This window comes from Heterodontus francisci, chromosome 9 (assembly GCF_036365525.1).
Source record: "Heterodontus francisci isolate sHetFra1 chromosome 9, sHetFra1.hap1, whole genome shotgun sequence".
Taxonomy (NCBI): domain Eukaryota; kingdom Metazoa; phylum Chordata; class Chondrichthyes; order Heterodontiformes; family Heterodontidae; genus Heterodontus; species Heterodontus francisci.
This window is the reverse complement of record NC_090379.1, coordinates 100,048,268-100,068,208: the sequence shown is the minus strand read 5'-3', so window position 1 is coordinate 100,068,208 and position 19,941 is coordinate 100,048,268. Positions and strand designations below refer to the sequence as shown.

Here is a 19,941-nt window from a genome sequence, read left to right as displayed (position 1 = left end):
ACCTGTCTCTATATTCCCCTACCACCTACCTATACTAGGGGCAATTTATAAAGGCCAATTAACCTATCAACCAGCAAGTCTTTGGCATGTGGGAGGAAACCGGAGCACCCGGAGGAAACCCACGCAGACACAGGGAGAACTTGCAAACTCCACACAGGCAGTCCCCAGAATTGAACCCGGGTCGCTGGAGCTGTGAGGCTGCAGTGCTAACCACTGCGCCACTGTGCCGCCCACAGTGACCTTGTCCCGATTGTGACCTTGGGATCAGCAAATTCAGCACTGCCTAGAGAAAGAAAGGATACTTCTGTTGCCTACACTTGCCATGTGGTACATTGACCAATGGGCTGCTGTTATCTTCAAAAGTCACTTCTAATTGGAGATTGTTACATTTTATTTGGGTAGGTCCATTTTATAAAGTAAACCCATTCCTACTGCACCAGTGATCATTATAATCCCCCTTCCTTCACGGCATCCTACACAGCTCGTATTTTGTTAAAAGCTTAATTTCACTGCATTATATTTGACTGAAAGAAAGACTTGCATTTATATAGCGCCTTTCACAACCTCGGGCCATCCTAAAGTGCTTGACAGCCAATTTAGTACTTTTTGAAGTGTATCACTATTGTAATGTCAGGAAATGCGACAGCCAATTTTCACACAGCAGGGTGCCACAAACAGTAATGAGATCAGCGACCAGATAATCTGATTTAGTGATGTTGGTTGAGGGATATATATTGGCCAGGACACTGGGGAGAACTGCCCTGCTGTTCAAATAGTGCCATGGTTTCATTTACATCCACCTGAGCGGGCAGAGGCAGGTTTAATGTCTCATCTATATCAAAATGCTCCACTCCCTCTAAGGTTAATGGAAAAGGCAGTGGTGAGTGTTTAATGCAGTGGTTACACCACAGGGTGCTGGCATGCCTACGCAGCTGGGAGGCTGAGATTTATGATCTCAGCGGCATAGGGTGGAAGTGCACTCACTCCCAGTTGAACTGATTTATGGATCTCCCAGTGCCAACATTGGAAAGCGTCCAACCAGCAGATATGTGCTTACCTAACGTATGGTTGTTGGATGCCCAGGACAACCTCTGTAGATGGCAAGAACATAGCAGTGCCTTTGTGTTCATTGATGCTGTGAGGTGGAGTGGGGAAATGCAGCTTTGTGCCCATCTTTGAGGGCAGTGTGGGTTGAGGCCTCAACAAATAACTTGGCTCACTGTAGGCAGCAGCTGTGTGGGAGGTCACACAGGCCTGGTTAGTGTGGTTAGAAATTAACCTTGGCACGAAACAGTTTCTCCTTATTTACTCTTTCAGAACCCCATATAATTTGAACACCTTTGTTAAATTTCCCCTGAGCCTTCTCTGTTCCAAGGAGAATAATCCCAATATTATTGCCGTTGATTCTCTCCAGAGGAAATGTGATTACTCTTCATTGACATAGAAGCTTTTGTGTCAATAAAAGGCAAGAACTAGGACTTGGGAGAGGACAGAAGGAAAAAGAGCAATTTTTTTGTCAACAATAGCTTCATGATTTTTCGAGAACTGCTCGATCAAGTTTTGAGCATTCCATTGCCATTCCAATCTTTGCAGTTTTTCCCTATCTTGAGGTGTAGAGCAGTTACTTTAGGAGGAAGTAGCCGGATGACCATTTGTAAAATATACTGCCAATAATATCTTAAAATTTGCAGCACTTCAATGAACCCTCCGGCCATCAACCCAGATTAAATGTGCCCAGTGCAAAAGATTAGTGGGCTGTGGAAGGTCATTCTAGTGGAAAAGTTTTAATGAGTCCTGTAGATACTTTCCATAACCAGTGACCAGTGTGAATAAGCCCTACACACAATCAGCTTACAACCATCAAAATCCTTTTTTTTAAAAAAAATGAAATGTATATTTGTTCTTGGGAAGTGGGCTGTGCTGGTAGGGTCCCATTTAATTGCACATCTCTAGTTAACCTGCGGGCATTAAGAGTCAACCATATAGTACAGGACTGGAGTCACATGCGGCCAATCTGGGTAGAGGTGGACATTAATGAACCTGTTGTTTTTTTTTTACAACATTCTGTCAGCTTTACGTGGTCATTTCCCTGACGCCAACCCACAAATTTCTCAAATTGTCATGGTGGGATTTTGACCTCACAATCCAGCTGGGTTGTTAATCCAATACCACAACCACTAGGCTATCAGACAAATAATTCAAACTGGGTGGGATGGGTGAGTACTAAATATTGGGGGCCTATTGGTTATGCATAGACCTGGCCAGATGATGCCTGACTTTATCCATTGTCGCTGGCCTGTTTTATCTTATTTTAGCCCCACTTGTCTTCCCCCCACTCTCTGAGTCACCATAGAACTGGACGTCTTCCTGGGTACAGTCTCACATCTGGTGTTTGTCCTTTGATGATTCTAGCTGCTCCTAATAATTCAAAATTGTTTGTGGTGCTAAAAAAAAATAAGTTAGCCAATAACTTAATACTAGTAAACAGGGAGTTTAAGGCCAAAACTAAATTTGAACTGTCAGATAATTTGAATCAAGAGTAGACTACATCCATGATGAACTCTTGTGGGGGGGAAAGACAGAGTCTCCCAACCTATGTCTAACCTCTATGGGTTTGGGTAAGTGTGTCATTGGCACCCCAAATGGGACAAACACAAACAGTTCCTGGGTGAAGGTCTGAGTATCGCAAGACAAGACAGTTTGACACTACTCAGAGATGCTCATTGCTTATGAAACGATGCCTACCATTTGGAGGTCAGCTGATGGCAAGGTGGGATGGTTGATCACCTTTGCTACCAGCAATGCCGTGAGGAACTTTTTAATTACATTAAAAAAAATATCTTAAAATTTGTTAGAATTTTCTGTTGAACCCTTTGTTTTTTCTTAAAGTTCAGAGATGATTGAGATTTGGTTCAGGCCTGTAATTTATTTTGTCTTGAAAAAAACTATATATATACCTATGTAAATCATTTCACATCAGTAAGGCCTAGTCAGAGCCAAGTTCCTTCCTGTTATGAAGCGTGGCAAACAACCAGAGGCCAGAGCTCCCTGGGCTCACATTGGGTAGGCCGCTTCCTCTCCCCTTCTTCCTCCTTTAAAATGAGGCTCGTTGTGCTTGAATGTGGAGGTAAACATTACTTTCTCACAGATCTGAAAAAGAACCCACAAAGTGGCACGTGCTCGCTAAATATATCAGCCAGTGGCCAAACGGCGGAAGTGAGACTGCTGCACGACACCCGTGCTTTGAGTTTGGACTCAGATGACTAAGCAGTTCATCGCTAGAATCATCAAATGCAGGAAGAGTTCCATCTCCACAAGGCCTGAGCACCAGGCTGCTAGGTCAGGGAGCAGGAGGAGGGGAGCTTAAGTACTTGGAGTTTAAAAGCAAGTAGCTTCATATATAATTGCTCCCCGTCCCCCTACCCCCTCCAGAGATGGGAAGCAGCCAGCGAGGTTTTTTGTGCCATGCTTCCCGTGCAGCGTCAGGGCCCCCGCCGCACGGGCAATTGGGGCTGTGGCAGCAAGAGGCTCTCAATTGGGGGTGGGGCGGGAAGGCCGTTCACAGGCCTTCCTGCTCTGGACTAAATTTTGGCGGAGGTGGGATGGTGGCGAGTCTCCCCGCACCATCTCACCTGATTTTATGCTCTCCCAGCCTCCAAACCTGCCACGGGCAGAACATAAAATTCCATCCTGTATCTTTCCTGATGTTAATCCTGCTCCCTCACACTATCATTTGCTTTTGCATCGATAAACTCTGTTTAGCCAGATATTATGCCAACACTCTTTAATTAAACAATCAAAAAATGATTTTGAGTGTAATTACAGCACACAAGATTGCTTGTGTGGGGGTGGGGGCTATCTTTGCACCTGTTTTAACTATTTAAAATAAAATGATCAAACTCTCTTGAATAACAAGATAAAAGTGTTCTTGTTCCGCTGAGTCAAGTATCATTAGCTTTTGCACCCTACCTTTTTTATGGTACAGAATTGGCTCTTGTGAAGGACACTGAAAGGTGCTATATAAATGCAAATCTTCCTTCCTTTCTCCTGATCAGGTTGGTGTTCCCTCATTGCCAGATGTGGTCCGATGTCTCACTGAGCAGGCCCATTTCACACATGAGCCTGGAGAGTGAGTTCTTAGCCCACTGGTCATGAGGGAACATCATGGTCCAATCCTGTTCCTGTCCAACCTCCAGGCTGTCTACGAGAGGGATCACTGGTCAGTGACCATGCTTTGGCATCCCAAGTTAATTTGTGAAATCTGTACCATTGAGATCAGTGCAGCTTGATTTCTTCATGATCTGTATTGCTCAGTAGTACACTAAGTGGTGCATTAGCTAACAGAGCTAAAGCAGTGGATGGGGGAGGGGGAGCTCAGGCTTTCCATAACTATGATTGGCATAAAACGCTAAAGGAAATGTGTGATATGAATATCTACACCTGAGTTACCAACACAGAATCTCGGTGCCAGGCACGAGTGTTATAATTCAGAAAGCCAGGTAGTGAAGGATAGAACTGGAGCTAATCTTTTTTTTTATAAGCATTTATTTACAGAGTTACATATTACAAACAAGCATCTCCTATCTTAATAACTACAGATTGAGTCTGTTCCTATTTATAGGAGCACAAGTGAATCCCTGGTTAATTCCACCCCCCCGCCGCCTGATCCACCACCTGCATACAATTAAATACAATTAATACACAAATAACACGAGCAGGCATCAGTATGCCAGGTGGGTAGGGTGCTGAGTGGAGGAGAATGATCGACACTACAGAGTAGCTTTGTGCACGATTCTGCTAGTTGGATGTGAGGAGATCTTTTTGGGTAGGTGGGGTGGAGGGAAATCATTGCGCCTTTCTGAAAATGGACAGCTGAACCTAGGGCAAGGTCTACTGTGGATATTTGAGAAAACGCACGGCAAGTGGGACACCCATCAATATTTGTATGCACTAAAGTATTCATGGAGATGCAGAGGCTATCTTCTTCTGATACTTGTGACTCACCGGTTGGTAGCTCCCATTTGAACTCATCAAACATACCAAACTCTCTGTAGCCTGTTTCACTCCTTTTGTACTTGTTTCACTATGTCTTTGTTTCTCTCTGTAGCTGCTTCTGTGTATCTCTGTTTCTCTTATACCTGTTTCTGTGGTTCTCTGTATTTCTTTCTCTTACTGGTTCTGTGTGTGTCTCTGTTTCTCCCTGTATCTGTTTCTGTGCATCTCGTTTTCCTCTCTCTGTTATTGTTTCTGTGTGTATCTGTGTTTTTTCTCTCTAATTGGTTCTGTGTGTCTCTATCTGTTTCTGTGTGTCTCTGTATCAGTTTCTCTCTTTATCTCTCTCTACCTGTTTCTGTGTATCTCTGTTTCTCTCTGTGTCTATTTTTGTCAGATTACGCCTCCATGAAGCAGCTTGGGACATTAATTTCTACCTTAAATGTGCTAGATAGATTGAAGTTGTTGTGTATGATTTCTATGCGTGTATCTCTGTTTCTCTGTGTCTCCTTTTGTGAGTTTGTCTCTTTCGGTGTGTGGGCCTGTCTCACTGCTCTCGGCTCTACATTTGTGCTCCTCTTGTCCTTTTGGCTGTATGGGATTGTCTCTCTGTTTATATGTCTCTCTCTTTCTCTCTGTATCTACACCCACCTGTGACTGTGTAAACAAGGCCACACTTGCTCAATAACACAGTGACGTCGCTGTGAAGTGCCTGACATCATTTACAGTAGAGCGTTGGCTTTTCACAGATGTCCTGCCTCCCTTGTGGTTGTTTTTAGTTTGTGTTTTGAAGAAATCTGTGTTGTGCAGACCTGCAGCAGGATGAAGGTACTTTAGAAGAAGCCAGTTGTTCTCTGAATGACTTTCATCACCCTACAAACCATTTGCAGGAAGCCCAGACATCTACTTGAATGCTGCGAAGCAGTATTAACCTTGCTCTCAGCCTTGGTTCAGTCAGTAACACTCTCACCGCAAGTCAGAGTCAAGTCAGAGACTTGAGCCCATAATCTAAGTTTACATTTCAGTGCAGTACTGAGGGAGTGCTGCACTGTCAGAGGTGCCGTTTTTCAGACGAGCCTCTGTTTGCCCTCTCAGGTCAGGTGGATGTATAAGATCCCACAGCACTATTTGAGGAAAAGTATGGGAGCTCTCGTTTGTGCCCTGGTCAATATTTATATCTCAAACAACATCACTAAAACAGATCATCTCACCATTTACCTCATTGCTGTGGGAGCTTGCTGTGCTACCAATTAGCTGCTACGTTCCCTACATTACAAGAGTGACTACACTTCAAAAGTACTTCATTGGCTGTTAAATGCTTTGGGGCGGCAAATGTTGCAAAAGACATAATATAAATGCAAATGACTTCCTTTTTCCCCCTGCACCCCGCCCTCCCTCCCCAGTGGGACTGTCCCTGCAGAGAGTTTGTCTGTGACCTGTTACTGTGCTCTTATAGGGCAGAATCTTCTGGTGATTTTTTTTCTTTGGAGTCCGGATCATTTCCAGGTCCCGGCTCGCACGGATCTGCAGTGCGCACTCCGGATCTACCGGGTGGGGGAGGTGGGCACCCAATTGGCCACGTCCACATCCGCCGTCCAATTAAGGGAGAGGTGGGCGCTGCTCAGGTGCCTCAAAATGGAGTTAGGCCTATTAGAGCTGAGGGGAAACCACTTTGGAGGATTTGTTTGGGCCTTTCCTACCCGCAGTCCCATCATTGGGGCGTGGAGCATCTGGCTCCATTGGCCATCCAGGAGGCCGCCCCCATGGAGGTGCCAGGCTCGGCACTCAGCGGAAGTCTGCTCTGCAGCCGGGAAGATCTTGGCAGGGTCCTCACCGTCCACCTCATTAGTTTCTTAACTGATCATTATTGGCTACCCGCCACTGAGTTCCCCCTGTGATCTGAATTGTGTCCTTTTAAGCTGTACAGGATTACAGCTTTGTTTCGAAGAGTTGGGAACTGCATGTAGCGAGAGGGCAACGAGAAACATGAAAGAGAACAAACTGTAGATTGAAATAGGATGTACTTACCTGTAATTTTTTTTAATCAGATTTTTTTTGTTTCTTTTCTTAGGAACCTTCCTCCACTTCCCCTCCCAAGAAAGCTCGCTCCGAAAAGCAAACGCAAAAGCCGGTGTTGGATGACATGGATCTGTGCGAGGCGGAGGAGCTTGATAGCGATGATGAAGTGTTTGGTCCAGACTTGACGGCCCCTGACAGCGGTTACAGCGACACCAGCGGGACCTGCGCACCTGGCGCCTCTCCAACCTGGACTTCAGCCCGCGAACGGTTATTCTCTCCGACACAGCCTGTACATTTATACGGAGCAGGGTGTGGGCAGGAGGAGCAGTGTGACCGAGGGACACAAACCTCCAGCTCTTCTCCCCCGCCTATCCACCCGCCGTCAGCCAATCCCATGTTACCAAGTGGAGTTGGAAGTGAGCCGCAAAGACTATTCTATGGTAATCCTTTTCTACCACCTGATTCATTCTCAGTTAATTATTTCATTTCTTTGGGTCGGATAGATAACATTGTGTTGGATAATGGAATATTTGCATGTTTTGCCTTTAAGATTGATGTTCAGTGTGACTCAATATTGTGGGAGGTTCAAACAGTGTCCTTTCTCCACTGGGACCTGGTTTTGAAACAAATGCAAGCCAGTGGAATAGAAGTATTCTATTTTTCGCTCTTTCTCTGCACCCTTTTCTCTCTCCCTTTCTCCTTTGCCTACCCCTTTTCTTTCTTGCCCCTTTTTTCTCTTTCCTTCTGCATTTTATCCCTCCTTCCTTTTCTCTCTTCCCCCTCTTCTCTGCCTCCCCTATCTCTTTCTCTCCCTCTCTGTTGGGCCCAATTTTAACCCACTCAAAACCATTCACTTACACGGACTTGGCTTTGACGCCCCCCCATAGTCAAACAGCCTGCTGACACTTACCACCTAGGGTCAATCAAGGAGAATGACCACCAGATGAGGCACTATTCCCTAGCAATGGGAGGAGGGGAGAAAAATGGATGCTGGGGAGGGGTGGGAATTGAAAAAATAGTGTGCGTAGGTTGAGGATGAAAGAGCGCAAACTTCTGCTGAGATTTGTATCCAATCAATGGGCAGGCCAAACAATCGGAAGAAGGTGCATGCTTTCTGCCTGCCATCTTGGGCCTTGGGTGTCTGCATGGTGCCTGAAAATGAGTACCACATGGGTCAATTTCTAGATCCATAGATACAATCAAGGTATATAGAAGTAGGAGTAACTATGGGCGGAATCATGGCCCCCACAGTAGCTGGAGGCGGCGGGGGGGCCATAAAATTGAGTGGGAGGTGGGGGGGCTGCCATTCCTGTTACCTTCCCACTCCCGCTGCAATTTTACGAGTGGCGGTGGAGGTGACAAACAGCTTGCCTGCCCCAAGTCTATTAAGGCCCTTAAGCAGCCAATTAATTGCAACTTAAGGGCCTCCTCCTGCTGCCAGTGGTATATTACTAGCGGCAGGTGCGTGGACGGTTCAGTAGCTCAGAAGGCTGCTCAGTAAAACCTGGCGGCGTCCTTGTGGGCTGTGGGGAAGCCCTCCTGATCGGGCACCTTGTGCCCGACAGAGGGTCCCCCCTCCCCCCTTCCATAGCAGAGGCCTCCCCCACCGGAGCACTCTTCCCCCACCCACCCCCCCACCCCACCACACCCTGAAGTGACCACCTACATCCCACCCCCCCTTCAACCACCTGCCTCGCTGGGGCCCAGCCATTTATCTCTGGCAAGGCCCCACACGCTTACCTCCATGTTGCCCGTCCTGGCTGGGTGCAGTCCAACAGTGGCTACCGCTTCCAGTGGCGCTGCTGGGAGTCATAGAGCGACACAGCACTGAAACAGGCCCTTCGGCCCACCGACTGAAGAGCTGCCAGCCTGTTGATAGTTCGGCAACTCTTGGAGGCAGGCTTGCCACCAACTTTTTCTGCCGGTGGGCGGGGCCTGCAGCCCAATGTAAAATTCCGGCCCATATTTTTATGGGGCCTACCAGGCATTAGTAACTTAAAAAAAAAAGTATTTCCGGATTTTCATAGCAGTTAAAATAAGTTGGACGCCATGGAAAGCAGAATAAATAGGGGAGAAATAATGCCACAATAGTGACAGTAACTATGATTACATAAAACCCGGTATTGACAATACCAACACGAGATGAGTGGTCTGATTGAATGATGAAGAATCATTCTGAAATAGGCAAGATTCAGAAGCTCCTCTGCACCAGGAGCCCAACAAGAAAGGAGGACCCAAGTCGGCCAGGTTGTTGGGAGTCAGCTGTGGCTCAATGGGTAGTACTTTCTTGCTTCTGAGTTGTGGATTCAAGTCCCACACCAGAGACTTGAGATTTAGGCTGACGCTGCCAATGCAGTGCTGACTGTCTTTTGGGTGAGATGTTAAACCAAGCTTCTTTCTGCCATTTTAGATGCACTATTCAAAAATGAAAAGCAGATCTCCCTGACCTCCTAGCCAACGTCATTAAAACAGATGATCTGCTCAACATTGCTTTTTGTGGGAGCTTGATGTGTGTAAATTGGCTGCTATGTTTGCTACATTACAACAGTGACGACATTTCAAAAGTACGTCATTGGCTGTAAAGGGCTTTGAGACATTCTGAGACCACAAAAGGCGTTCCACATGTACGCTGATGACACCCAGCACTACCTCACCACCAGCTCTTTTGGTCTCTCCACTGTCTATAAATTGTCGGACTGCTTATCTGACATCCAATTCTAGATGAGCAGAAATTTCCTCCAACTTAAAATATTGGGAAGACCGAAGTCATTGTTTTCAGTCACCACCACAAACTCCGTTCCCTAGTCACCAACTCCATCCGTCTCCCTGGCAAATATCTGAGGCTGAATCAGACTGTTCACAACCTTAGTCTCTCCAAGATGAGCTCCTGACCACATATCTGTGCTATCACCAAGACCACCTATTTCCACCTCTGTAACGTCACCTGACTCCGCCCTGCCTCAGCTCATCTGCTGCTGAAGCCCTCATTTAATACCTCTAGTCTTGACTATTTCAGCGCACTCTTGACTGGCCTCCCATCCTCCACCCTCCATAGATTTAATTTCATTTAAAATCTTCTGCCCGTATCTTAATTTACACCAAGTCCCATTCACCCATCATCCCTGTGCTCACTGACCTACATTGGCTCCCGGTTCAGCAGCAACTCAATTTTAAAATTCTCATCCTTATTTTCCAATCTCTCCATGGCTTTGCCCCTCGATCCACCCCCCCCCCCCCCACCCCCACCATGCCCCCACATCACCCCCTGCCCCCTCGCACAGCCCTATCTCTGTAATCTCCTCCAGCCCAACAACCCTCCGAGGTATCTGCATTCCTCTAATTCTGGCCTCTTGCTCATCCCCAATTTTAATCGCTCCATCACAGGTGGCCGTGCCTTCAGCTGCCAAGGCCCTAAACTCTGGAATTCCCTCCCTAAACTTCTCCACCTCACCCCTTAGCTTTCTGCCTTTAACATGCTCCTTAAAATCTACCTCTTTGACCAAGCTTATATACCTAATATCCCCTTATGTGGTTTGCCGTCATATTTTGTTTGATAACACTCCTGTGATCCCTTGAGACGTTAAAGGTGCTATATAAATACAAATTGTTGTCGTTTATTTAAATACAAGTTCCTTTTATCTCTTTGGCCAAAGTCTTTAACAACTCAGGACAGAATCAACCCATGAGATGTGAAAAATCAGTTCCGGTCTAACTTAATGCTGGACCCTTGAGCAGTGGTGCCCAACATTCAATGAAGCTCAGCATGTCACCCCTGACTCCATTGATACATGATCATTGATATTAACTTGGGGAGGGGAAATAGGTGTCGGCGGAGTGGGGGGGGGGGGGGAGGTTTAAAGTGGATCCTATTGGTGAGAGGCCCAGCCGATTTTAACCACTGGGCCTCCTTTGCATGTAGCTTGTCAGCTTCCCAGCCAATCTCACTACCCAGCTGGTGAGTGGGAGTGGCAATGGTTCCCAGCAGGTTGATCAAGTGGGGGGACAGCAAAGAAATACGTGCATTTATATAGCACCTTTCATGACCACAGGACATCCCAAGGCACTTTACAGCCAATAGATTACTTTTGAAGTGTTGTCACTATTAAAATGTTGGAAACATGGCAGCCAATTTGCGAACAGCAATCTCCCACTAGCAGCAAGGTGTTAATGACCAGATCGTCTATTTTGGTGATGCCGATTGAGAGATAAACATTGGCCGGAGATACCTGCCCTGCTATTCTTTGAACTAGTGCCATGGGATCATTTACATCCACCTGAGTGGACAGACGGGGCCCTCGGTTTAAGATCTCATCTGAAAAACGGCACCTCTGCACACCCTCTGGACTGCACTGGAGGGTCTACTTTGATTTTTCTCCTTAAGTCCTGGAGTGGGACTTAAACCCACTTTTTTCTGACCGAGGCAAGAGTGCAACTAACTGAGCCAAGGCTGACAGCAAGTGATCCAGGGAGGGCTGGGGAAATCCTGGGGCAGGGGTGGCACAAGGTTTCCTTGTGGGGCTTGAAGGGGCACTCCAACTCTTGACTCCGGCTCCAGATCCCTGCCCACAAGGAGCCTGAACAAAATCAAAAGCATCTCTCATTTGGGCTTCCATACAGCACCCGGTAGGTTTGGCCTGGTGGAGGAAGCTCAGGCGAGCAACTTAAAATTGCAATGACATAATCAGGGCCCAATTTACATATTTAAAGTGAGCATAGAAGTGATTGGTGAATGGGACATCCTGCATGTTAGGGTACAGGGTGTGGTGGTGGGGGTGGGGGGGGGGGGGGGTGGGTGGTGAGGGGGGCACGCAGAGGGTTGAATGAGCTCAAGTTTACGGAGGATCCAAGGTGGGAGCCTGGCCAGGAGAGCACTGGAACAGTCCTGTCTGGAGGTAACAAAAGCATTCCTGAGAGCTTCAGCAGCAGATGGGCTAAGACAGGGGCAGAGACAAGTGATGTTAGGCACCTTGAGCAGAGCACTGATGGCAATAAAAATGCAGATTGGTCAATTGGTAAAGCCATAGCGATATCTCAGTTTATGCAGAGCAAGCTGATCATAACTGAGATGGCAGTATTACAGCTATAAATGAGCCTCCCTAGCCCGGGAAGGGTTCTCCTGCCCTCGCTTTGTGCAGTGATTCCTGTTCAGAAGTTTGCATTTGTGGATATTGGGGCGAGAACAGGGTTGGCCTGGCCATGATGGCTCTTTTGTCGAATAGCCCACCAATGCTCCCTGTCCTGGCAAATGAATGCTTTCTTGTTGCATTCCATATAACCTGTAGTAGCAATCAGGAACTAACCCTGATTCTGGATGCTAAGGAACAATTGAAGCTTTTAAAACTGAGACTGAGATTTCGGTTGGGTAAGGGCACCCAGGGGTATGGAGCTAAGGCGGGTGAATGGGATTGACATGCAGATCAGCCATGATCTAATTGAATGGCAGAGCAGGCTTGAGTGGTTGAATGGTCTACTTCCTATTCCTGTGCCTTTATCCCCTTTTGGAGCTCGTGGTTTGAGTCCTGTAGTAGAGGGTGGTTTATTCCTAATGATGTACAAAACCAACTTCCACCATGCTCAGTGTGGCACTTAACCATACAAACAGGAAGGCACTGAGTTTTATTTATTTACACTGAGGTTAAGTGATCAGGGGTAGGGACACAACTCGCACAGTGTTGTGCATGAGGAAGGGGAAAAAAACACGATGCAGCACTCCTGCTTGAAGGACAGAGTGTTTGTAGTGCTTGTGTCTGTGTGTGTCCGTGTGTGTGCGCATGTATGTAATGCGTGAAGACAGTCAGCCGCAGCTGTGGTCTCCCCATGGTTGAATAGCCACCTCTCTTGACTTACTGGTGAAGGAAGACTAGCTGAATGAGGCACTGAAGGGCTGGTAACACTCACTGAATTGTCGCCTAGCACAACACCACCCTGCCCCCACCCCTCCCCCTACCCCAACCCTGTCCCATCTAGCAGCAAAGCCTAGAAAGTTAGGAAACAGATGTTTCATTTTCAAGCAGACAGGAGGGGAGAGTGAATGTCCTCATTAATCTCCTCAGTGACCAGAGAAGAATTTACAGTCTGGATTCAGATGCTCAGCCCAAGGAGTTTGGTGGGCAGGACCTTCCTTGCAAATTCTGTGAGGGATTTTACACCCGGATGACCGGACTGATGCAAGCGGAATGTTCTATTGTGTCATGTACTGAGATCTATGGAGTGGGGAGGGTTCATCTTCCAACTCATTGTTGACTCACGTACCCACTACTAAGTTAACTCCTTGAGGTTTTTGCCAGCTACAATTTTGGATCTTTGTGTTTATTGCAGTTTCTGGTCCCTCCCATGTCATGTTTCTAGTCTATGTCACATGTCCAGAAGCACTTACCTTACAACCAATGTAACTTGTAAGAGAAAGAACTTGTATTTATATTGTTCTTTCACAACCCCAGGACATCCCAAAGTAACTTAAATGAAGCACTTTTTGAAGCCTAGGCATCTTAGGAAATGTGGCAGCCATTTGCACACAGCAAGATCCCACAGATGACCAGATAATCTGTTTTAATGATGTTGGTTGAGGGATACATATTGACTGCGGCTAACTCCCCTACTGTTCTTAAAAAAAAAAGATAGTGCCATGGAATCTTTTACGTTCACCTGAGAGGGAATGTTATATATTGTTATACTATCTGTAAAGTGTTAGGAACTAATTAGCTAGGAACAAGTTGTTATGTGTAAGTGTTCCAGTAGGGGGCCACATTCATGGCTGCACTGGGGAGTCATGTTATATGTAACACAAGAACCAGTGGAATCAGGTTCTACAGCATAGAGCATGGGTGCTGGAATAAACAAGACTGACTCCAGCCTTTTCCAAGTTTAAAGTGTGATTCTTTCCAAGATCTGGGAACCAGAAAACAACATAAAGACCAAACAGGGAAGATGAGGCCTCTGTTTACCTTCTCATCTGAAAGACAGCATCTCCTACAGTGCTGCACTCCCTCAGTACTTCACTGGAGTGTCATCCAAAATGTTGTGCCCATGGAGGGAGTTTTACCAGTCCCCTGGAGTTGGTGGGTAAGCAAGGTTAGAGAAAAATACACGGGTCCAGTTTGCTGTCATGTTCCCCCCTCGGGCTGCTTTACCAGGGCGGGTTGAGTCCAATCTTGGCAAGCCGCCCTGCAGCAGTGGGAAGCCAATTGAGATGGATAATTAGGCAATTAACTGCAATTTTCTACCAACACTGCAATTTTCCCTGCTTCGCACAGGCCCCATGCTGTGTCAACACCTCAGCAACTCAGAGGGGGCGGCTGCACAGCGGAAAGATCTGAGCAGCGTGAGAGTTCAAGGCTTTTGAATTGTTAGTGGCAAAAAAAAATGGCAAGGCTGATGTCTGGCATAGGCTTGCCACTGTGTGAGGAGCTCCTGGAGGTTGATGTCTCCAAGAGTGCTGAGGGTGATGTAGTGGCAGCCGCTCCCATCAGACCGACCATGTCTCCAGTGCGTCTCCCTCCCGCTCTTGCTGCATTCTCCTCTGCAATAATCTCACAGCAGGCACAGTGAAGGCTGCCCCGGCCACCCTTGCAATTGGGTTCACTGAATGGACCCTTCCTGCCTCCTCAGACCGTTTGCCATCCCTAATTGGATGTCGGTCCCGGAGGTGGGTTCTTATTTGGCCACCTTCCAGAATATTGAACTGGATTGTGTGTTGCTGCTATTGCAAACAGGGACGGGATCCATAAACGGTTCAGGCAGCCGAAAATTTTCCAAGTCCGGAAAAATCTACGCCATGTCTCTGGAGTGAGACTCAAACCCGCAACCTTCGGACTCAGAGACAAGAGTATTTCCACAAAACCACGGCTGACAACGTAGATTTTAATGGAAGAACAGCCTGTGAAAATAAACAAGCAGGAAATACTCAGCAGTTTAGCAGCATCTGTGGAGAGAGAAACAGAGTTAGTGGAGTGACTTTAACTCCCTCCCCCACCCAAGAAGTGAGCGAGAAGATTGGGGAGAGGGGTGAGATTGCTAAAAATGGGAAACCCGACCCCAACCTGCCACAAACACGCATAGGCCCTGTTTATTAATAAATAACGAAACAATAAGGTATATTTATATAGCGCCTTTAATGTAATCAAATGTCCCAAGATGCTTCAGAGGAGCATTATACACCAGAGTGTGACACTGGGCTACAAAACGGGATATTAGGTCAGATTACCAAAAGTTTGGTCAGTGAGGTAGGTTTTAAAGAGTGTTTTAAAGGAGGAACGCGAGTTGGAGAGACAGAGGTTTAGGGAGGGTATTCCAGAGCTTGGGGCCTAGGCAACTGAAAGTGCAACCACCAATGGTGGAGTGATTAAAATCAGGGATGCACAAGAGGTCAGAATTAGAGGAGTGTAATTATCTTGGAGGGTTGTGGGGCTGGAGGAGGTTACAGAGATAGGGAGGGGTGAGGCCATGGAGGGATTTGAAAACAAGGATGAAAATTTTAAAACCAAGGCATTGCTTGACTGGGAGCCAATGTAGGTCAGTGAGCACAGGGATGATAGGAGAATGGGATTTGATGTGAGTTAAGACCGGGACAAGCTTGAGGTTAGCCAATAACTGGTTGGGTATGATTGTAGTTGTAGGAGGCCAATTATCTCAGTCCCAGGACATCACTGCAGGACTTCCTCAGGGTAGAATCCTAGGCCTAAACCTCTTCAGCTTCTTCATCAATGACCTTCCCTCCATCACAAGGTCAGAAGTGGCGATGTTCGCTATTGATTGCACAATATTCAGTACCATTTGCAACTCCTCCGTTAATAAATCAGTCATGTAGAAATGCAGCAAGATCTGGACAACATTCAGGCTTGGGCTAATAAGTGGCAAGTAGCATTCGCGTCACACAAGTGCCAGGCAATGGCCATCTCCAACAAGAGAGAATCTAACCATCTCCCTTTGATATTCAATGGAATGACCATCGCTGAATCCCCCACTATCAACATCCTGGGGGTCACCATTGACCAAAAACTGAACTGGAGTAGCCATATAAATACTGTGGCTACAAGAGCAGATCAGAGACAGGGAATTCTGCGGTGAGTAACTCACCTCCTGACTTTTAATGTTTGTTCACCATCTACAAGGAACAAGTCAGGTGATTGAATACTTTCCACTTGCCTGGATGGGTGCAGCTCCCACAATACTCAAGAAGCTCGACACCATCCAGGATAAAGCAGCCCGCTTGATTGGCACCGCATCCACCACCATCAACATTCACTCCCTTCACCACTGACGCACATTGGCAGCAGTGTGGACCATCTACAAGATGCACTGCAGCAACTCACTAAGGCTCCTTAGACAGCACCTTCCAAACCCGTGACCTCTACCACCTAGAAGGACAAGGGCAACAGTTGCATGGGAACACCACCACCTGCAAGTTCCCCTCCAAGCCACACACCATCCTGACTTGGAACTATATCACCATTCCTTCGTTATTGCTGGGTCAAACTCCCTCTGTAACAGTGCTGTGGGTGGATCTACACCACATGGACTGTGGCAGTTCATGAAGGCAGCTCACCACCACCTTCTCAAGGGCAATTCGGGATGGGCAATAAATGCTGGCTTAGTCAGCGACGCCCACATCCCATGAACACATAAAAGTTAATGCTCCTGAGAGGCTGGTTTAGTTTAGTTTAGTTTAGAGATACAGCACTGAAACAGGCCCTTCGGCCCACCGAGTCTGTGCCGACCATCAAACACCCATTTATACTAATCCTACACTAATCCCATAATCCTACCACATTCCCACCTGTCCCTATATTTCCCTACCACCTACCTATACTAGGGGCAATTTATAATGGCCAATTTACCTAGCAACCTGCAAGTCTTTTGGCTTGTGGGAGGAAACCGGAGTACCTGGAGAAAACCCACGCAGTCACAGGGAGAACTTGCAAACTCCACACAGGCAGTACCCAGAATTGAACCCGGGTCGCTGGAGCTGTGAGGCTGCGGTGCGGATTTAACAGGTGAAGGTGGGTTTCCTAGGGCTCAGGTAACCAGGAAGCTAAAGGAAGGTGAAAGCTTGTCAGATTCAGCAGAGAAGTGTTTTTCCAGCATTGCTTATTGTTCAGGAGGAGCAGGAGTGCTTCCCCCAGCTTCTCTCATGATTCCCAGACACACTCTCTCTAACTCACCACCATCATCCCCCACTCCATGATTATCTGTCCCACATGATCTCCTTCTCCCTGCGATCTCCCTCTCCCATGATCAGTCTCTTCCCCGTGATCTCTCCCTCTTCCCCGCGATCTCTCTCTCTCCTGTCACCACCCCCCCCGCGGTATCTCCCTCATTCCTCTTTGTTGAGCTCTGGGTGGTTGTTCCCCCCCCCACCCCACTCCACTGCTCCACCATGACTCCTGATTTTCTTCATTGCTGGCAAACATTCCCTGTTGTCTCTGACTTTGCTTTGTGCCGCAGGCTTTCCTGCCCAACAACCAGCCTGCCTTCAATTCAACTGGCTTTCAGCTGGGAAAGGGCATGAAAAATGCTAATAAGGTTCTGCTATTAAATGTGGCAGGACCTCCATGCCCCCAACATATCCGGGTTTCTTGGCTGCCGACAGGTGCCCTTGCTCTCTCCCGGTCTCTGCCTGTATATCGGGGCCAGTATTTCAGCTCACTGACCTTCCATAAGAACTGGAAGTGGTTGGAGATGTAATAGTTTTTATACAACTGCGAAACCAGGAAAAAGATCATGGGGGATGGGGTGTGGGTGGACGGTGGGGAAAAACAATGGGGGAGGTCTGAGATAGAGTGGAAGATAGGAGAGATGAAATGATTAAAGGGATGATGCTGCAAGGCGAAAGGGAATGGTAATGGGACAAGTAAAGGAACATGAGATGGGTCTAGAGGAGGTGTAAATGACAGCAGCAGAATCATTACCAACAGCTGCTGTCTGAAAACAATGGAAGCACTCTGATCTATAGTTTTAAACTTAGTCTTGAGGCTGGAATACATAAATGTTTATTCATTTTAAAATAAATATTTGAGCTGCACACTAGTTTTTATTCTTTTATTGTAATTCATCAAGCTGATCCTATGGTAAAGGCCAGCTTGCCTGAGTTAGTTTATTTTACATAATGGTTGTCCAGCTTTGTGCCTTTCTGATCTGATGATTAAAGTTTTTCTGAAACCCACATGGCTCGCATAATTGACAAATATTTGCATCTTCGTTTCATGCCAGTTAGGAGGGCAAGTCTTGAGGAGCTAAATGGATTGGCTTTACAGCCACTTATGGACTCAGAGCTGGGGAGCCTTCTTGGGATTTGCAGTCCCTTACAAACCCATTCCTGAGCAGCTCATTGGGTGTAGTCCCCTAAGGGAAGAGTCATTCCCTACCTACCTCATGCATTCTCTTCATTACTGCAACTACCTCATTCAAATTCACCCCTTGACCTCCTCATCTTCAAGTTTGCCCAGTCTCTCTTTATAACTAAGTCCCTCTGTCCTATGTGCCCTGCTTAATCCTCCCTTGACTATTGCCAAGGCTGGTGTGTTCATGGGTGTTCAACAGTCAGCATTGTATTCCAAGTGCAATATGACCAGTACACAGTTTAACAAAAACTGTTATTCCTTGCTATTATATCCTGTACCTCTTGTGATGAAGTCCAGTCTCCCGTTTGTCTTTTCTGATCCCCTTTACATCCATAAGATAGCTTTTAATGTCTTATGTACCTGTGCCTATAAAACCCTGTTCATCTACATCCTCCCTGTGTGCCTCCAATTTCTTTATACCCCCACCTTCCACTCTTGCATTCCAAAAGTACCGTCTCATATGCAAGTCAAAAGGTTGTGGGTTCTTGCCACACTCCAAAGACTTGAGCACGTAATGTAAGCTGACACTCCCAGTTCAGTACTGACACTTCCCACAACCAGATAGTCTCCTGGGAGAGGTGAAATCTAACTACTCCAAGTTGGGAGATCACGACTTCTCACCCAGTTTCGATCTTCAGTGCACTCTTCTACCTCACTGCTGCCTTCTAGACAAGCTTGTTTTACCTGCAAAACCGGTTTGACAAGGAAGTAAATCTGCAAAAAAATAAGATGCGAATTCCCCCCCACCACAACATCGTCCCCGAGACATGTTCTTCCTTTTCCAAAGTCTCCTTCAGCCATGGCTGGCTGGTAACTATCTTGCCTCTGAGTCAGAAGCTTGTAGGTTCTCGTCCCACTCCAGAGAGTTGAGCACAAATTCTTGGCTGCCATTCCTGTGCAGTGCTGAGGGAATGCTGCATTGTCACACGTGACATCGTTCGGTTGAGGTGTTAAAGTTTCCATCTGCCCTCTCAGGTGGATGTAAAAGAACCAACAACACTATTCGAGGGGAGCAGTGGAGTTTTCCCCAGTGTCCTGCTCAATATTTATCCCTCAGCTGACCCTTAAAAATAGATTATTTGCTCATTATCTTATTCATGCTTGTGAGATCTTGCTGTGCACAACTTGGCTGCCCTGTTTGTTACATTGTGACAGTACTTCAAAAGTACTTAATTGGCTGCAAAGTGATTTCAGACATCCTGAGGTTGTGAAAGGCAGTGTGTGTGTATATATATATATATATATATATATTTATATACAAGTCTTTCTTTCACACAAAATGTCCCTCTTATGTGCAACACAAATAAATTTCCTTGCATCATCAGGGTTGGTGCATCGCTTCTTGTGGTCTCGTGAGAGCCAAAATTTTATATATGGTTACATGTTAGTTATGAACATATGAAATTGATGGCTGGAGCATCTTGATGAAACACTTCCTCCTGTAATGTTACTTGTTCCTTTGATATGTGAGCTATTTTAAGACTCACAGGACTACGAGTAATATCCAAAGAAAAAAAATATATTTTATACACAAACAATTTCTGCACGAGCCACATCTAAACACACCTCACTCTGTTGGGCTACACCCACA

General features: G+C 46.6%; 1 protein-coding gene across 1 annotated transcript in view; it reads left to right on the top strand.

Moving 5' to 3' along the window:
* The window catches only part of LOC137373937 (bcl-2-modifying factor-like), a 76,677-nt gene that overhangs the window by 13,198 nt on the left and 43,538 nt on the right, over positions 1-19,941 (top strand). Inside the window, exon 2 of the mRNA XM_068039587.1 lies at positions 7,064-7,451. Within this exon, the coding sequence (XP_067895688.1) occupies positions 7,136-7,451 (316 nt within the window). The 5' untranslated portion in view covers positions 7,064-7,135. The remainder of the gene's footprint in view (positions 1-7,063; positions 7,452-19,941) is intronic.